At 42.6% G+C, this 16654-nt stretch overlaps 1 protein-coding gene across 1 annotated transcript; it reads right to left on the bottom strand.

Moving 5' to 3' along the window:
- Positions 1-7869: 7869 nt before the first annotated feature.
- CCDC70 (coiled-coil domain containing 70) lies at positions 7870-8273 on the bottom strand. Its single transcript, XM_017814990.1, is given in 3 exon segments — positions 7870-7941; positions 7944-8090; positions 8154-8273. Coding segments are annotated over 3 exon segments (339 nt in total).
- Positions 8274-16654: the final 8381 nt, after the last annotated feature.

Genomic DNA, 16654 nt, shown 5'->3' with positions numbered 1-16654 from the left:
TTGGTTTCTGAATATCAACATTTAAAGCTCTGAATCTTATTCCAGCCCTAAGGTTTATAGTGTGATTGCAGTTCTATCTCTGACATCCAGACTCATCTGTATCTCTCATGTCTGCTTCTGTTTCCTTCCCACATAAATCTGGGCACTGGGCAAGGGCACAGACTCCCAGTATGGCATTGGGATGCACCCAGGCCATGCACACTGGTAGCACAGACCCTGTGCCTGCATTTCCAGTCGGTTACACTGACATAGTATGTGTCCTGACCACACAGAAGAGTTGTGGGGTAAAACTGGAAGATGTCAGATGTTCACTAGTAGAAAGTTCTTGTGATGGGAACTGAATCACATCTGTTTTTTAGAGAGGCAATACAAAGAGAGCAGCCTGTGGTAATATGCATGCAGAGGTGTTGCAGGTACACCTTTGTTTGCAGTCCTGCAGCCAAATCTGTTTGCCCTTCTACAAGGTAGCTTCTCTTTGGAGTAGTCTATAAGTGCTGTTCCATATGATTCTTGAGTTAGATGATAAAAATAGCAGGTGAATCCATTTCTGGCATTAAAATCTGGGGTTAGTCCATCCCATCTGTTCATACAGAGTCATGGCCATGCCCTGACTTCTGGATAAGGCTGACTCAGCTTGTGTCTGCCCACGCAAGACCTGTGCCATTTGCAGCATGATGCTGCCCATGGATGGGGTCCTCCACCATCCCTGTTAAGTGCACCGGGGCTGTGGACCTGTGCCTGCTGGAGGTGCTGACTTCCTCTGCATGATGACATGTATTGCACCCAATGCTGGGCTTCACACAGGGGTGATAAGGCTTAGTTAATCATGGGATTGGAAGGCAATGGTTGCATAGAAACTTGTGATCCTGAGTGGACAGTACTCAGTATGGGCAAAGGCAGGACATTTCCAGCCAGCACGTAGTTGGGGGCATATTCAATGTAGGGGCTGAGATCTTGAAATGACAATTTAGATCATACTGAAGACAACTCAAAAGGAGGGTGCTAAATTCCTTGCATGTTATGTAGGGCTAGTTAGGTGTGGGGACAGAGCACCACAAGCTGCTCCTTGCCAGCCCCAACCCACAAAGCCAAGGATGCACATGAACCTTATGGTCCTCTCCAGAGCTGAGGCTGCGGGAGAAAAGTGTCTTTACTCACTGAGAGTCAAGAAAGCCATGCTCGGAAAATCAGGGATCTTGAGAAGACTCCTCAGGGAAAGCCATGGACCATAACTCCAGTGCAGACTGCCATCAGCTCTCATCCTTGGACTGGCAAAAGAAAACTCTAGATGTTGAAAAATTGATTCAGTCTCATGAAAAGGCTATATTTTTAATCAGTGGTAGAAACTGGCCTGTTTAAATGCAAAATAAAGATATACCAAAACTAATGGTCTAAACAGGAGACTAAGGATGTGGAACATGCTCTCCTGCGATATACTGTAAGTTCACAATTGATAAATGTTTGGTAATAGGATGGGTTAAAAGCAAAAAGCATCACATTTTTATCTATCACAGAGATATGTATGGCAGGAGCCTTATAAGTGCAAAGTACCGTGCTTCATGCTGCTGCTGCTTTTCAGCAGGCTGATGCAGGGCTGATGGTTCCCTGTGGAGGGATCATTGCAGGCTTTGTTATTTATGCCTTCATTAAAAAGAATATCAGTTGACAGAAATTCCCTCTTCCCGTCCTTGGAAAGGATGGATGCTTCAGGTGGTATCTGCCCTGTTAATCAGTTCCACCTCTTATCAGCCCTCAAATGCATCTCTGCTCTGCAGCTCATCAGTGCAAAAGATCAGGTCACAGAATTTTTTCATCTCCCGATTTCACAGTATTAGTGACTTTCCATCAGGCTGCTGCTTGGGCTGGCTTTTAAAATTAAACATAGCTGTTAATTCCATAGATACAAATCTGAGTGCCTTTGAAAAGAAGAAAATATTGTGTATCTTGATATGATGTAAAGCCAGGGTATGTTACTTTATAGGTACATTAAGTGTCCATATGACAGCTATGAAGCAATTGTGGGATGTGTAGCTTTCTCAAGTGGAACTTGATGTGTTTGGGCTGCAGCTTGAAATCACAATGGAGTATGCAGGGAGAGCTGCCTTTTTTTTTTTTTGATACATCAGCAGAGAGAGAGCATGTTCACAATGTGCTCCCAGTGAGACTTTGGTTCATGCTTCTTTCCTCCCTCCTGCAGTACAGCAGTCAAGCCACAAATCTTGAAGAACAGGAAAAAAATCCATACATTAATTGGAAATCTACTGGCAGTGTGAGCAGCCAAATAACAGCTTTTCAATGCAATTTCCATTTAGGTGTTCTCAGGCTAGCTTAGCAGAGCTCTGGAAACGTAGCATTCATGCGAAGAAGAATAACAATAATTCTGTTTGAAAAGCTCCCACGCCAAAACGCTCAGAAAGCTGTGCTGTGGCATAACAAAATCATGATGCTATAAATCACATTAAAAATGTGGAGGATGAACAGTCGTGCTTCCATTTGGACTGAAGAAATACCATCCTTAATTAATTTTTTTTTTACTGTTCTTGAGCAGTTCTTGCTCATGAAGGTGATGATGGCATGAAAGGTGTGACATCATGGTCCTGCACTGAGGTCACCTGTTTCCACAGCCTTAACGCTGACATTTGTTAAGTCTGCAGCTGCACAGCTCCTGCTCTTAGTCATTCACACAACACTTCTGATAACAGAGGCAGTGCAGGGAGGTGACGGGGCAGGAGCACAGTGTTTTGTCAGTACTGCACACACTGACTGGTTCCTGGCCACTTTTTCCTCCTTAGTATGTGTCTGTATGTACACACACACACACACAAAAATCACAAATAAGAAGGGGACACCTTGCAGCCCAGGGAAACTGGTTGTTTGTTTGGTTGTTCTGTTTCACGTATTGCAAACCTGAAGATCCAAGCTACAATCTGTGCTTATCTTTACAACTCCAGGGCTGCCACAGTGTTTTTTGAAGATCCTGGGTACAAATCTGTATTGTCTTTTACTTTGATAAAAGCCCACATCATGAAGGATGTGTGCTTGTGCTCAAATTCATCACCCCACCTGTGAACCAGCAATAGCAGAATCCCAGTCTTAATTGTGAATATGGATGTATATGGGACTTTGGAACATTTCAGATGGTCTGAGAGACCACATAGATTGAGTGAATTGCTGAATCAAGACCAAAACCGTTCCAAAAATCCCCAAATGTCAAGAATCTGGAATTCCCTCTCTCTCTGTAGGTCGTGCTCTTAGTTCACTCAATAAATAAAATATTTTAAAAAGAAGAAAAGAGGGGAGAAACAGAGAGACAAAGGGAGAAACAGAGAGATTTTCAGCATTATACAGTTGTTTTAAAAATACAGTTTCTTTGTGTTTCATCTCTTTAACCCACATTAGAAGTTAATTTCTGAAGGATGCAAGTGTAGTTATTTTTTCCCATCTGGTATTTTCAGTCACAGTACTTTATCTCTTCCTTCAATTTCTGTGGAAACCCTCTGCACTGACTTTTCAACAATTCAGCCAGACTTCTTGGCAGAACAGCAGTAGAATTTATATATGTGCCTGGATGGTATCCATACCTCCAATTTCCCATTATTCACAGTCTTGCCTCCCAGTTTTTCTACATTTTTCCTATGCAATAACTGTCACACAGAGTTGAAAATTAGAGCTATACATACACATACATATACTGAATAAATTTAATTTTGTCTTGTCACTCTTACAGTTCTGGTTTATGATGCATCTGGACGTGTCAGTGGAGTTAAATGACTCTTTACCATTTTTCATGTTCTGCTTCTCCCACAATTTAGCTCCACATCTGTGTCAGAAAGGTTTTCTGATGACAATGTTTCTTTTCAAAATTGTGCAGGTGAGCTCAGGAGCTATTTCCTTCTCTCATTCAAATACTTAAGCTGATTTAGCACTACTGACTCAATCTCTTTATTGCTTTGTGTGGGAGTTGTCATCCCTCTGTAAGACTTTGGGTTCTGTGGTTTTAAAGGCACAAAGCTGCAGTCCATAACCTCCACCTTTTTTGTGGCCTTGAACAGAAAATAATCTGCTGTGAATTGCTTGAGCATAAACTTTAAAAGAAAAGGCTCCTGAATATCACCTCGAAATATGTATATCAGATTAATCAACATCTTCACCGGCTGGTGACTGAGGCAGGGCTGCCTTTCAGTGTGGATAAAGTGGGACCTTCCTGCCACGACATATATTTTCTGTAATATTTTCTATAGTATTTCCATATTTTTTTTGAAGGAAAGCAAGAACTGCATCACATCCACCAGAAAGCAGGTGATCTCTGGGCATGCAGCCCCGTTAGTCCATCAAATTTCTGTATCTCATTGTCGGATCAGTCTGTGCAGACTTGCTAAGGCTTCAAACCTTTCCTGAGTGCACACAGCTCATTGACCTTAAATTAATTACATTGGCAACATATATTAGTTGTTTGGATTCACTATGTTTCCCTGTATTTGGCTTTTATCTCTGGGTTTCTTTGAAATTACCCTAATTGTTCCACTTTTGTCTTTAATAGCCCTTTATTTCAACGACAACAGGAAGATTGGTTATGGCCTGAAGTTTCATCAGTGGCTGTTCTGCCTGACTCTGTGCTGCTGAGTAAGTGCTAGGTTTGCTTTCACAGGGACTGAGACATGCTGGGGTGCAGGACAAGGCTCGATGCAGTGGCATCGCTCTGCAGAAGGACCCACCAGCAGCAGTGCAGCTCGGCACTGATGTTTGGTATCTGAAGGGCTCAGCTGTATCACTCCTGGCTGAATCCCTTCTGCAAAACATGCATTGTGACCTGGACTTTTGACATCTTAGGTTTTGTGTCTGGATGCTGCAAATTACCTTGTTTTTTCAGTCTTTTGGAGAGGGGAAGTGGTGAAGAAGGGAGGACAGAAGCCTTGCAGTTACCCAAAGCACCTGGTCAGTGAAGGAGGATAGCAAATGGGGTGGGTTAATCTAGGGAGACTTGGATAGAGAAGACAATACTGGGCTTCAGACAGTGGATAGGACTACAGATAAGAAGTCAAAACTGCAATTAGGGAGATTCACCTCAGACATCATGAAAAAAATCAATGTAAGTCAAGTCCTAGAGAGAAAGTGATGGTTGTGCAACACTAGTGCTGGGAATTAAACAAGAAAAACAGCTTAGAGAAGTGGTTGCACAGAGCACTACAGGTATGGCTGCTTTTGAGGCACAGGTAGGCTTGGAAGCTTCTGTAGGTCCTTCCACTCTAGGTGAGTTCATGCTTCAAATATCTTCAGGTCTTTAGACATGTACAATTCTTTCCTGGTCCCTATAGCCAACCTGTGCCAGATCAGCAGACTTGAACTTCTAAGGGAGGTGTATTTTTTCACGCTGTCGCATTTTGAGAGCCTCCACATGCATATTGCAGAGGTGATAAATGTAACTGCGCTTTTTGTTATAAAAATTATTTTATTTGTCCCCTTCACTACTTTACAACTCCAGAGAGTTAGCAGAGATTTCCTTCATGACTGAAATTCATCCTCAGTCCAGAGCTGCAGGACACAGAGCAGGTGGCGTCTAACTTCCCACTTTGAATACCCAGCTCCGGAAAGCATATGGTCTCTCTCCATCATTGCCACCTAATCAAAGGCCACTCTGAAGCTACCAGGCAGGATGGAGTATTTTTGGGGGAGCTACCAGCAATCTAAAACCATATTGGTATATGATTTTCTATGGCTAAGCTTCTGGTTCCTCTGTTCTGCACTGTGTAATGCCTTAAACTTCTCAACAGTTGTATTGTCACTGACAGCACTCTCACCAGAGAAACATTGCTCTGCTCTACTGTGAAAGAAGAAGTGACTAGGAGCATTCCTAAGAGCATTTCATGTGTTTCAAGTTCTTTGCAAGAGAGAGCATACCTAATTTTAGTTTAAATGGATGTTAATTTGATGTGTGGATTTGAATAACTGAGATAATTCTTGGCTTTTTGACATTAAAATTTATTAAGTGACAAGCGCTTTTTGAATGCTGTTATTTTCTGAAAGGTTCTTTCTCTCTATAGCATCTAATGATAAAGCTCTAATGTGTAAGAGCCCTGAATTTGCAGGAAGTCGCACTGAATGGTCTAATAGGTCATTTTCATCTCTGTTATTATTAATCTATTGTTGCCATGTAAGGTAAAGGTTGCAAAACATTCCTACCCTATCTGAAACAGCTGGCCTTTTTTTGTATGGGCTGGTTATTCATTGAACAATAAATATTCATGGATTTGTCAGGAAAGACACAGGGCATAATTTAACCTGAACAAAATTAAACAGGACAGGCAGCCTTATCCTTCAGCTCATCACAAAGGACTGAACTTGAGTGACAGGCTTGAGTGACAGCCTAAGAATGCCTGACAGTTGCAGAAGTCGTCAGATTCTTCAACAGCAATTGTAAAGGCTTCTTACATTTTGTCCTTGAGTCTATTCAGTGTTAAAATCCTGTATAGAAGGAGAATGAGTTACTAATGCTGCCATTCCAGAGAAAAATTCAATGCCTCATACTTTTCACTGTTGCTCTTCTCCCCCATGTTCTCAGAGGTACAGATGGTCAAATGTAGATTTGTCTCTAGATCAGCCTTTACAGCTCAACCTTTGAAAATATAAAGCATCTGAGTTGGGTCTCTCAAGAGGAAAACTGCAGTTCCTGTGCCAAGCTGTGGCAGAAGACACTGGTTCTGTACTTACAGTACATAAAATCAGGGTGGTCAGGCACTGGAACAGATTGCCCAGAGAGGTGGTAGGTGCCCCATCCCTGGAAGTGGTTAAGGTCAGGTTGGACGGGGCTCTGAGAAACCTGATCTGCATGAAGATGTCCCTGCTCATTGCAGGGGGATTGGACTAGGTGACCTTTAAAGGTCCCTTCTAGCCCAAACTATTCTATGACTCTATGAAATATTGCTAAATATTGACCACACATTGCACTGCAGTTGTTGAGGATTTTCTGTTAGAGGATCCTGTACCTGCACTGGCAGTAGGAGCTCAGCAGGTGAATAATAATTCCAGTCCCTGTGTGCACCCTCTCCCGCTCTTACAAGCACACATGCATGTGCACACTGATAAATTTATTTCCCTCTTGCTGAGGGACTTGCTGCCAACTTTCTCTTCGGCTTGCATCTTTTCCCATGCTGACTTTTGTAATCCTTCCCACTTCTTCCCTGCCCTCTATCCATGTCAGCAAGGCTGATGCCAAAGCTGCTGTCAGACAGCAGATGTAGGAGGGCTCCCCCAAGCAGGTCAGTGTTCCCATTATGGTCCCAAGAGCAGCAGGAAGTTAAATGTTTCACCTAACCTGGTGGAACAGCACAGGTTGTCTTATTAGGACCCAAGTGTTAACTGTGACTCTTAAATATGGGTGATCTGATGGCTACCATTTATCTATTATCCATTATGTCTTATTTAGCTGATATATACTGCACTGAGTTAGGTGAGCTGCTCTGAGCTCCAGAAGATGATCTCAGGCATTAAGATCTAACCTTCTTGTGGCTTTACCCTCCCAAATGTGTCCTGGTGAAATGTAGGAAACCAGAGGTGTACCCCATTCTTCAGGCTACAGAACCTCAAAAGAATAAATAATGGCCTGAAAACATAAGTGCAATGGCTTTAAAGCAAATCACATTAAAAATCCTCCTCTAATTTATACCAAGGACAACAGATGTCATTTCAGAGAACTGGTTGAAATGTAGCACTACTTAAAGTATCCACTTCAGTATGTGTGTCTTTCCACGTTTCAGAGCCTAGGAGAAAAATTTATTCTTTTCCTCTGTGGACAGTAGAATCCCTGGAGATATCTTCTCTCAGGACCAAAGGCCTCCACACAGATCAGTATTTTATCCTCCTAAAGGCTTTTTAATTTTCATGAAGGGCCTGCTTCTCCAGGAGAGCTGTTTCATCTGCCCACAGAGATTCTTCTTCCCATAGAAAACATTGCTCTCATCCAGAACCCTGTCTTTCTCCCAGAGGAGCTGATCTTTCTTATCTCTCTTCCAGAAAGCATTATGGTCCTTCCAGAAGTCATGATACATCCTCCAGAAGGCTTCTGTGTCCTCCCGAATAGCCTTTTCTTCCTCCTACAAGGCAGCCTCCCCCTCCCAGATGGACTTTTCTTCTACCTAGAAAGCTTGGATTGCTACCTTGAAGACTCTAATTTTTCCCCAAAACCCTGAATCTGCTCCCAAAAGGTCTTCATTGCGTCCTGAAAAACTGAATCTCCTGAGAGGTTGTCTCAGCCTGCAGCTTCTTGATGAGATCATGCTGGTGGGAGGTTGTAGTGGGTTTCTGTGACTGGGTTTTGGCAGCCAGGGGGCTACAGGGGTGGCTTCTGTTAGAAGGTGCTAGAAGTTTCCCCTGTCTGTTGGAGGCAATGCCAGCCGGCTCCAGGACAGGCTTCCTGCCACTGGCCAAGGCTGAGCCAATCAGGAGTGATAGTAACACCTCTGGGATAACGTATTTAAGAACAGAAGGTTGTTGAACAGAAAGAATTCCAACCAGGGAAGAGCAGAGTGAGAACATGTGAACAACAATGCAGACACCACGGTCAGTGCAGAAGGAGGGGCAGGAGGTGCTTCAGGCAGCAGAGCTGTGGCCCCTGCAGCCCGTGGTGCAGACCATGGTGGAGCAGCTGTGCCCCTGCAGCCCATGGAGGACCATCAGGGTGCAGAGACCCACCTGCAGCCCATGGAGGAGCCCATGCTGGAGCAGGTGGATGTATGAAGGAGGCTGTGACCCCGTGGGAGGCCCAGGCTGGAGCAGGGTTTTGCCAGGGGCCTGCAGCCCACAGAGAAAGGAGCCCACGCTGGAGCAGGCTTTTCCTGGGAAGGACTTGTGGCCCCTGTGGGGGACCCACACCGGTACAGCTAATTTGTGAAGGACTGCATCCCATGGAGGAGTGACCCATGGGACAGCAGTTTGTGAAGAACTGTTGCCCGAGGGATGGACTCACGCTGGAGAGGTCCATCAAGGACTGTCTCCCATGGGAGGGACCCCATGGGAGCAGGGGAAGGTCTCCTCTCCCTGAGCAGTGGCAGAAACAACAACTGACCGTAACCCCCACTTCCCGTCCCCCTGCACCGCTGGCGGGGTATGAGGGAGAACATGAAAAGAAAGAGGGTAGGGGGAAGGTGTTTTCAAGATTATTTTACTTCTCACTCTTTTGTTCTGATCCTGTTAGTAATAAATTTAAGTAATATCCCCACTGTGAGTCTGTTTTGCCTGTGAAGGAGATCAGTAACTCACCTCTCCCAGCTCTTATCTCTACTCATGGACCCTTAGCTGGTTTTTTTTCTCTCCTCTGTCCAGTTGCAGAGGGGAGAGAGAGAGTGGCTTTAGTGGGTACCTATCGACTGGCCAGGGTCAACCCGCTACAGAGGTGCAGTCAGGAGTGCAGGACACCAGCTGGCAACTGCAGCTTTGGTTCACTGCTCATTACTGATAGATCGGCGGAGACCCAGCCCAGCTCCTCTACTCATATCCTGGGGCTTGACAGAGATGAGAGTGATGGGTGTCAGTGATGATATCCCAATGCATACCAGGACACAGGGCACCCAGGTGTATGCGTGAGTCCCACCTCAAAGTCTGTCTCTAATTTACGTGGCTTAAGTTCACTTTGGCTCAGACAAAAGCAGGAAATTATTTTGCTTTTATGAGATTTCCACCTCCTGAACATGCATCAAGTGATACAAATAAAAGTTTGAGAGCCTTTTCTCATATAGTACAGTAAAAATATTGCCACTTGTTCTTTTACTGTGCTCCTGAGGCGGGCTTATAAAGATGTAGGGTAATTAGAGTACATTTTTCAATTAGAACATCATTATTATCTCACAGAAAATGACTAAATTATATCATTTTGTTCCACAAGCCTGAAAACACTCTCGGTTGTAGTTTTCTGCAGACATCTGTAAGAGTGCAGAACTAATGGCTAACAAGTCAGAAGCTGGTGTAGATCCGTTTCAAATGAATTTGAAAAAAAAATATTTCTTTACTTGTTCAGACTCTTGTTATTCTTCTCTGTTACCATCTATTACCATCAAAAAAATAAAGCTCCAAAGATATCCAGCAATTGTGGTCATGCTACTAGAAAACTTAGCATTTTTAAAACTCTATAGCAGAGATACAACACTTAGAGAAGTGCAGTCCTTATGACAGCTGAGTCTCTGATGCCCAGTGGTGACTGTGATCCATTGTTCACCTACAGTGACAGAATTTCACAAAGTTTGGAACCATTAGCTGAAAGTCCGGTGATGCTGCGTGGAGCTGGAAGGAGTCACTGGGCTGCTGGCAGAGTATGAGCCATAACTGGTACTTTCTTTCATTTTCATGCTGGTTGCTTCTCAAGCATAATAAAACCCATCCAAAGGTTTTACTACCCATGCTAGCTCCCCTCCTGGCTTAGGGAAACCATCTGGAAGACATGTATAGTACTTACACTAAATGTTAGACACATTCTCAGATTATGTCATTACAGTTCTATGACTAAATTTGTCAGCCAGTGTAAGTGCTACTGTACCTTGTGTTATTTGAAACAAAAAAATTGATGGAGCTAAAGCTGAGCATGGATACAGCCAAGACTAAACGGTTTTCAAAACAAAATCTGTGATCCTAAATCTACCTGAAAGCTTGCTTTAGAAGAGTATCCTGACTTTTTTAAATGGGTTGGTCTCACTAAAGGTGTTTGGAAGAAGTGATGGATAAGTGGATTAGAAAATCAGGTCTGTCTTTAGAGTAGGTATTTTAAACTGGATTTGCGTTCCTAGTCTTTGAAATTTTGGTCATCTGAACACCTTCTCTGTGTAAGTACCAAATATTTTAATTATACGCCTTGTAAATATATTTAGGGCAACTCAGTCCCTCATCCTACAGGATGTGAGAGGCACTTTACTGAGAGAAGTTGTGCCTATTTTTCTATTGAAATTGTATTAAAATTTAGAGATGGCTGTTTTGGTTTGGTTTGGTTGTAGAATCTTTCACCAAGTTACAGCAACCTCTCTGTGAGACCTTGAGCCAAACTCATCTCAGTGATCCAGCTTCTTTGATGACAAAATCAATCATCCGGCCAGAAATTGAGGACAGGAATGAAGAATGAGATGTTTCAAAAGGACTGTAGTAGAAATCAGGATTAAAAAGCATCATGATTTCTGGGAGATAACCCTTGGAAATCTGTTCCAGCTTCTTCTGTTTCAAGGTTTTTTCAGACCTTCAAATGTCCCAGTACTTGAGCTAGAAGCAGCTTTCACCAAAATACTTTTTCCTGTGGGATGTCTCTGATGTTTTCCTCATCTGAAGTTCAGAAAATACTTTTTTACATGGGAATAGTTCAGATAGGTATAATCCTGTTCATTAAGAAAGTCTTGCTTCCTGGGCCATCCTCTTGTTATTCTTCTTCCCAAGTGAGGTATTTACCTCTTTGCAAATGGATTGCCTTTCATTGTGGTAAGGTTTTTCCTTCTTCTCTCAGTTTGCTTCTTCCCTTCCTCCAGGAGCTGTTTCTTCTTTCCAGAATGATTTCATGTTCCCACTATAACTCCCTGTTTGACACTATAGCTGGAAAATACCATCGATGGGAAGAATACTGTTACTCAAATACTTTTTGAATTTTTAGCAAAACATTGTTTTCATATACAAGAGATTTTGGTGATGCAAGCGCAGCAAACAGCACAATAAACACTGTGTGTGGCAGTGACATGGTAAAACCTTTGGGTATAAATTTTTTATATTTGAGCTCCTGCCATTAATTTGTAAAGTTGCAGCAGCAGGATATATTATTTCTTTCCCTTCTGTTTTTCTTCAATAATTTCTTTTTTCCTCACAAAATAAATTCTGTTACCAAACAGGACAGAAAGGGCCTTTCAGCTTTTAACTCCTCATTCTTTCCCATTTCAACACAAATCTTGTGGTAATGTGTGATGAATTTCACTCAGAAGTGCTTTCAACATCACTGCGAACAGTAACAAACTTCCTGGGAAGGACTAGATGGATAAAACTTTGCTCTCTGGCACATCAGTAAAAAAAACCCTATTATAAGAAAAGCTCTCAACAGCCTTTGTTGGGAGGAAAGTATAACAGGAACTTGGATATTTGGATGGATTCTATGTATGGATGAGCATTTCTAGGACCATTTTCACCTCTTGAATCCCACCACAGACCCACTGGCTGTATAGAGCAGATCTCCACTGGCCTCAAGGACAGCTAAGAGAACATCTCAACAGCAACATTTCCATGTCTGCAATTTGGACCTGATTCCCAGACAGGAGTCCAGTAGAAGTAGACTTGAGTGCATGCCATATCTAGATCATTAGATGCCACCCATTTGATGTCAACAGTTATCTCTGTATGTGCACACGTGTGTTTGTCTTCATTTGCTGCTCTCCCAGAAAGGAGTCTGTGCAGGGAGGAAAGGCTTTGCTTTTTGGTGACTCTGCCACTTCCACTACATACCAATGGGCAGGAACTTCAAAGTGGGTGGGTGACAGCTCTACCTCAGTGATCCTTCATCCATCACTAAAATAGTAGCAATCACTTTCTGACCAATGTATGTAGCTGTTTGAAAGATTTCCTCATCTGTCCAAAGGCTTTAATTTCTGCCCATGAGGAGCTAAATCATTCAAGGAGGCATCTGTGTTCCTGGTAAAGTTTCTGTGCACAGGAGGGACCATCTGTTGTTGCTGCAAGTGCTCTTGCAGCAAAGGTATCCTTGGACCTGAGGAGGAGGTATTTTTAGAGAGAAAACGAGATGGCAGGAGATACAAAATCCCAAAATACGTTCATTGACTTTAGGCAAAGCCCTGCATATGCCATATATACCATATGTTTTGTGAAAAGAACTTCAGGTACTTTCCAGTAGTGAAACAAGCCAACTTTTAGTTACAACTCCATTTAGTAGGACTCAGCTTTAGCAAAAGAAGACCTCTTGAGTTCTCAGGTTCAGTGACCTTCCCTCACAGATGCTTCATCACATCATCACCTTACAAAAACAGTAAGATGATGGAGAGAGGCCTTTCCATGGCAGCCTTCTGACCACTGCACATAACTCTCCTCACTCTGTACAGCCACACATCTCCAGAAATAATGAGAAATTGTCTAAACAAACCTATCCAAACACATCAATATGAGAAAAAGACCCAAAAAACCCCAAAAAACCCCAACCAAACATCAACCCCCAAAATAAGACCTTCAGTTGGTTAATTTAATGAATTTAAACTCAGAGCAACTGTAGATGATCTGAAGTTTCAGACCAGTTTGTTTCAGACCAGATGAAGAGCCTATGCAACTTGTAGTCCTCTCAGCCTAATAAAAGACATTTTCTGTAGGCAGTGAGAAGCTGTTTCTGACCCTTGCTGCTCTGATGGTTAGAAATCAGCTCCTATTTAATGGCCCATTTATACTCACTTGTTCTAAATATTTTTTTATTATTATTTTGTATAAGCAATCCTTTATCCTATATTTACAAAGATTAAGTCTATGCCCTTAGCCTTTGTCTTAGTAGGCTAAGCTAGCTGAATCCTGTAGATTCATCTGAAAAAACAGATTCTCCGCACCTCTGTCTTTTTTAAAGGCTTTTCTCTTTCTTTAAAATTTATTTATTTCCTTTTTAAATTTTCTGTTTATTTTTTAATTTCTTCTTCTCTACTGCTGTTTTAATTTTTAACAAAAATATGTTACAATTTTTAGCAAATATGAATATTGGTCTTTTCCTAAATGATTAAATTAAAGTTGACAGTGTCAATTAAAATGACTCATCATATGTTTTTATTATTATTATTCATTAATTAATCCACAGTGGTCCCACCAGCCTTGGCCCTCAGGCTGCATGTTACTTGTACAAAATGGGACAGTGACGACCCTGGAGAATATAGCCAAAACAGACTAAACAAACATTCAGTAGAGGGGGAAAAAGTGCATTATCACCTCTATTTCATGGCTCAAAACCAAATATCAGTTAACTATCTTAACAGCTATTAAATGACCACGCAAGACTGACAGCAAAACCTTTGGTGCATTAAGGAAAAAATTAATAGATATTACATCTCCTGTGGATCTGATGTTCTTGAATAGTAGATTTACCAGGAAAAGGATCGGCAAACTTCCCTGGAAATAAAGGCTGCAAGTAACCTAAAGTTATCAGAGAACTAAGGGAAGAGATCACTAAAATTACCTCAGGCTGCAGATAGTACCTCACCAGAAGGGACTGTCCTTGTGAATGTCTTCCAATGCAGTTGTTTGACTCAAACACCTCAAAGGGGAACACACAGAATGGTAAGATTTAAAAAAAAAAAAAACCAAAAAACTACCCTTTTCCTGTGTTTTAGGTTAAGGTACCTACATATAGGTACTTGTTACACAGAGGCAGGGTTTGAGCCAAGCAGATTCCAAAAAGAACACAGAGAACTTCATGAGACACAGTCTTGTGGAGAGCTCTGTGGTAGGCTCTGCTCTGACAGCACTAAGTCTCATGCTGCCTCTGTGAGTCTTACTGCTCATTTCAGTCAGAGGACTTAGTGAAATGCTGCCTCAAGGAGAACACAAGACACCTTGTGAATGATGTTGCCATCTGGTGTGCTCAACAGGACATGGTGCCTCCCCCAAGGCACTTGGAGCACACTCAATGTGCAAGGGAGCATGATAGTTTCAACATCATCCCCACTTTTGAGAGGAGTCTCATTTGGGACATGCTAATGTTGTGCAGCTCACCAGCCAGATTCTGGAAACTTGCTAGTGTATCTACATGCCATATACCTCCACGCCTCCTGCTTGGACACCTTGTCCACCCCTGTTTCTGTCCAGAGTCAGTCCTTGAGCACAGTGCCATCTGGTGAAGTACCCGTGCAGCCCAAAGAAATAACCTCACCTCTCACTCACAAACTGCTTTGGACAGTGAAATCTAAAACTGAGCTTAAATCCCAGCACACCTCTGAAACATAATTTCATCATGAGAAGCAACGATAGGCCTGTAATTTCACAAAAAATGGCTCATTTGCATGAGTGAGTTTGTTCGTTCAGATATCAGCCAGAGGGTTGATTTACTATAACCTCAAGCTAGGCTCCTAACCTAGCCTTCATCCACTGCAACTAGGTCTAAAATTGAGTCCTTTGGAACCTGAAGCCCAGGATACGGAGAGTTCTTGAACAGACCCAAAGGAACCCCACAACATTAGATTTGTTATGCTGTGACAATGCTGTATTATCTGCCTGGAGAGCTTCTTCCACAAAGCTCCCCTTTGTGGAGGAAAGTCTTGGGGTCCCCAGGGAATTTCCTTTGGCTCTTGCTTAAATAGAAACTGGCCTGGAAGGAAATGTCACTGTTAAAGAAAGTAATTTCTTTACAAAGCTCTTAGGGCCTGCTCTAGGTGCCGCCTTCTGCAACCATGAGAAGATGCTCTGTGCCTAGAAACACACGGCTGTGAGAAGTCATGGCTGTGAGCTGGCTGCCACTGAAAGACCTTTCTCACAAGCATCCCATGAGCACAAACACCCACCTTGGACCTCTCAGCTGCAGCCTGAGACCAAGCCTTGTGGGCAGACAATGATGATCAGGAGTCAGGGGGGTGATTCCTAGTCTATGGGACTTGGAAGGGTCCCATTTTATCTCCCAGTAATCTCAGAGATTTTAATGCATTACCCAAATATACACATGTCCAGATGCAGAGTGGGGAGGGTTGTGCAGGGAGCTCCAGTATACCACCCCCTCTCCTGTTCCCAACACAACCCTACAGAAGAAGAAAACAAACTTAACCAACTCCTGTCTTTCCCATCTGCACAGACCACAGGGGTGACTTTGGGATAACTAAACGAGGCTGTCAGAGATACGGGCATCTACACATGACACTGGTGTCCAGCCCCACATGACAGTGCAGATGAAGCCATAGATAAATATAGGCTTCTAGAACTGTTTGAGGTGCCCTCAATTATCCATCTATCCAGGGCTGGCAGATATGAGACATTGTGGGCCAGGCGGGATATGTAGAGCAGTTCAAGTGGGATGCTTTTGGTCAACTACATCAAGCCATCACTCTCCACAGACCCTAATGGAAGTTCTCAGTTAGACACCTCTATTTGACTGTCAGTTGATCCATTAGTGAGAGTGAACAAAGTCCTGTTTTTCAGTTCAGCTGCATAGCAGTCTTCTTTCTTTCTCTTTTTTTTTTCTTTTTTCTTTCTTTTTTTTTCCCACAAATCACAGAATCAGGCAACTCCAATGAAGACTCTTCACTCCACACATGTCGATATTGCATCGAACTCCATCCTAACTCATTTGTGTGTTCTGTGGTATTCTTGCTTTTTCTCATTATCATTGACCGTAATTACTCTACAGTAAACATATGGTTCTGTTTTCTATGAGTAGAAGGCTCCAAGTAGGAATTGTGGTCCCCCCTTTTTGAAGGTTAAAATTTTCAATTCTGTTGACCAGATACTGTGTCAAGTATCGTTTACTATCCTCCCGCTGAGGAGGACAAATGCACTGACAGGTGGCAAAAGGCATATTTTAGGAGTGAGAAAATGAAATAAAAAAATAAAACCACACAATGTTATCTTCTGTGGTCAATGAAACAGCACTTTTTATTATGGCTGTATGCAATGGGAATATTAAGTCTGATATACAGAAATGCAAATTAAACTGCTGATTTAGATTATTATATTT

The sequence above is a fragment of the Lepidothrix coronata genome, unplaced genomic scaffold, assembly GCF_001604755.1.
Source record: "Lepidothrix coronata isolate B3197 unplaced genomic scaffold, Lepidothrix_coronata-1.0 Scaffold48, whole genome shotgun sequence".
NCBI lineage: Eukaryota > Metazoa > Chordata > Aves > Passeriformes > Pipridae > Lepidothrix > Lepidothrix coronata.
This window is presented reverse-complemented; position numbering and strand designations above follow the sequence as displayed.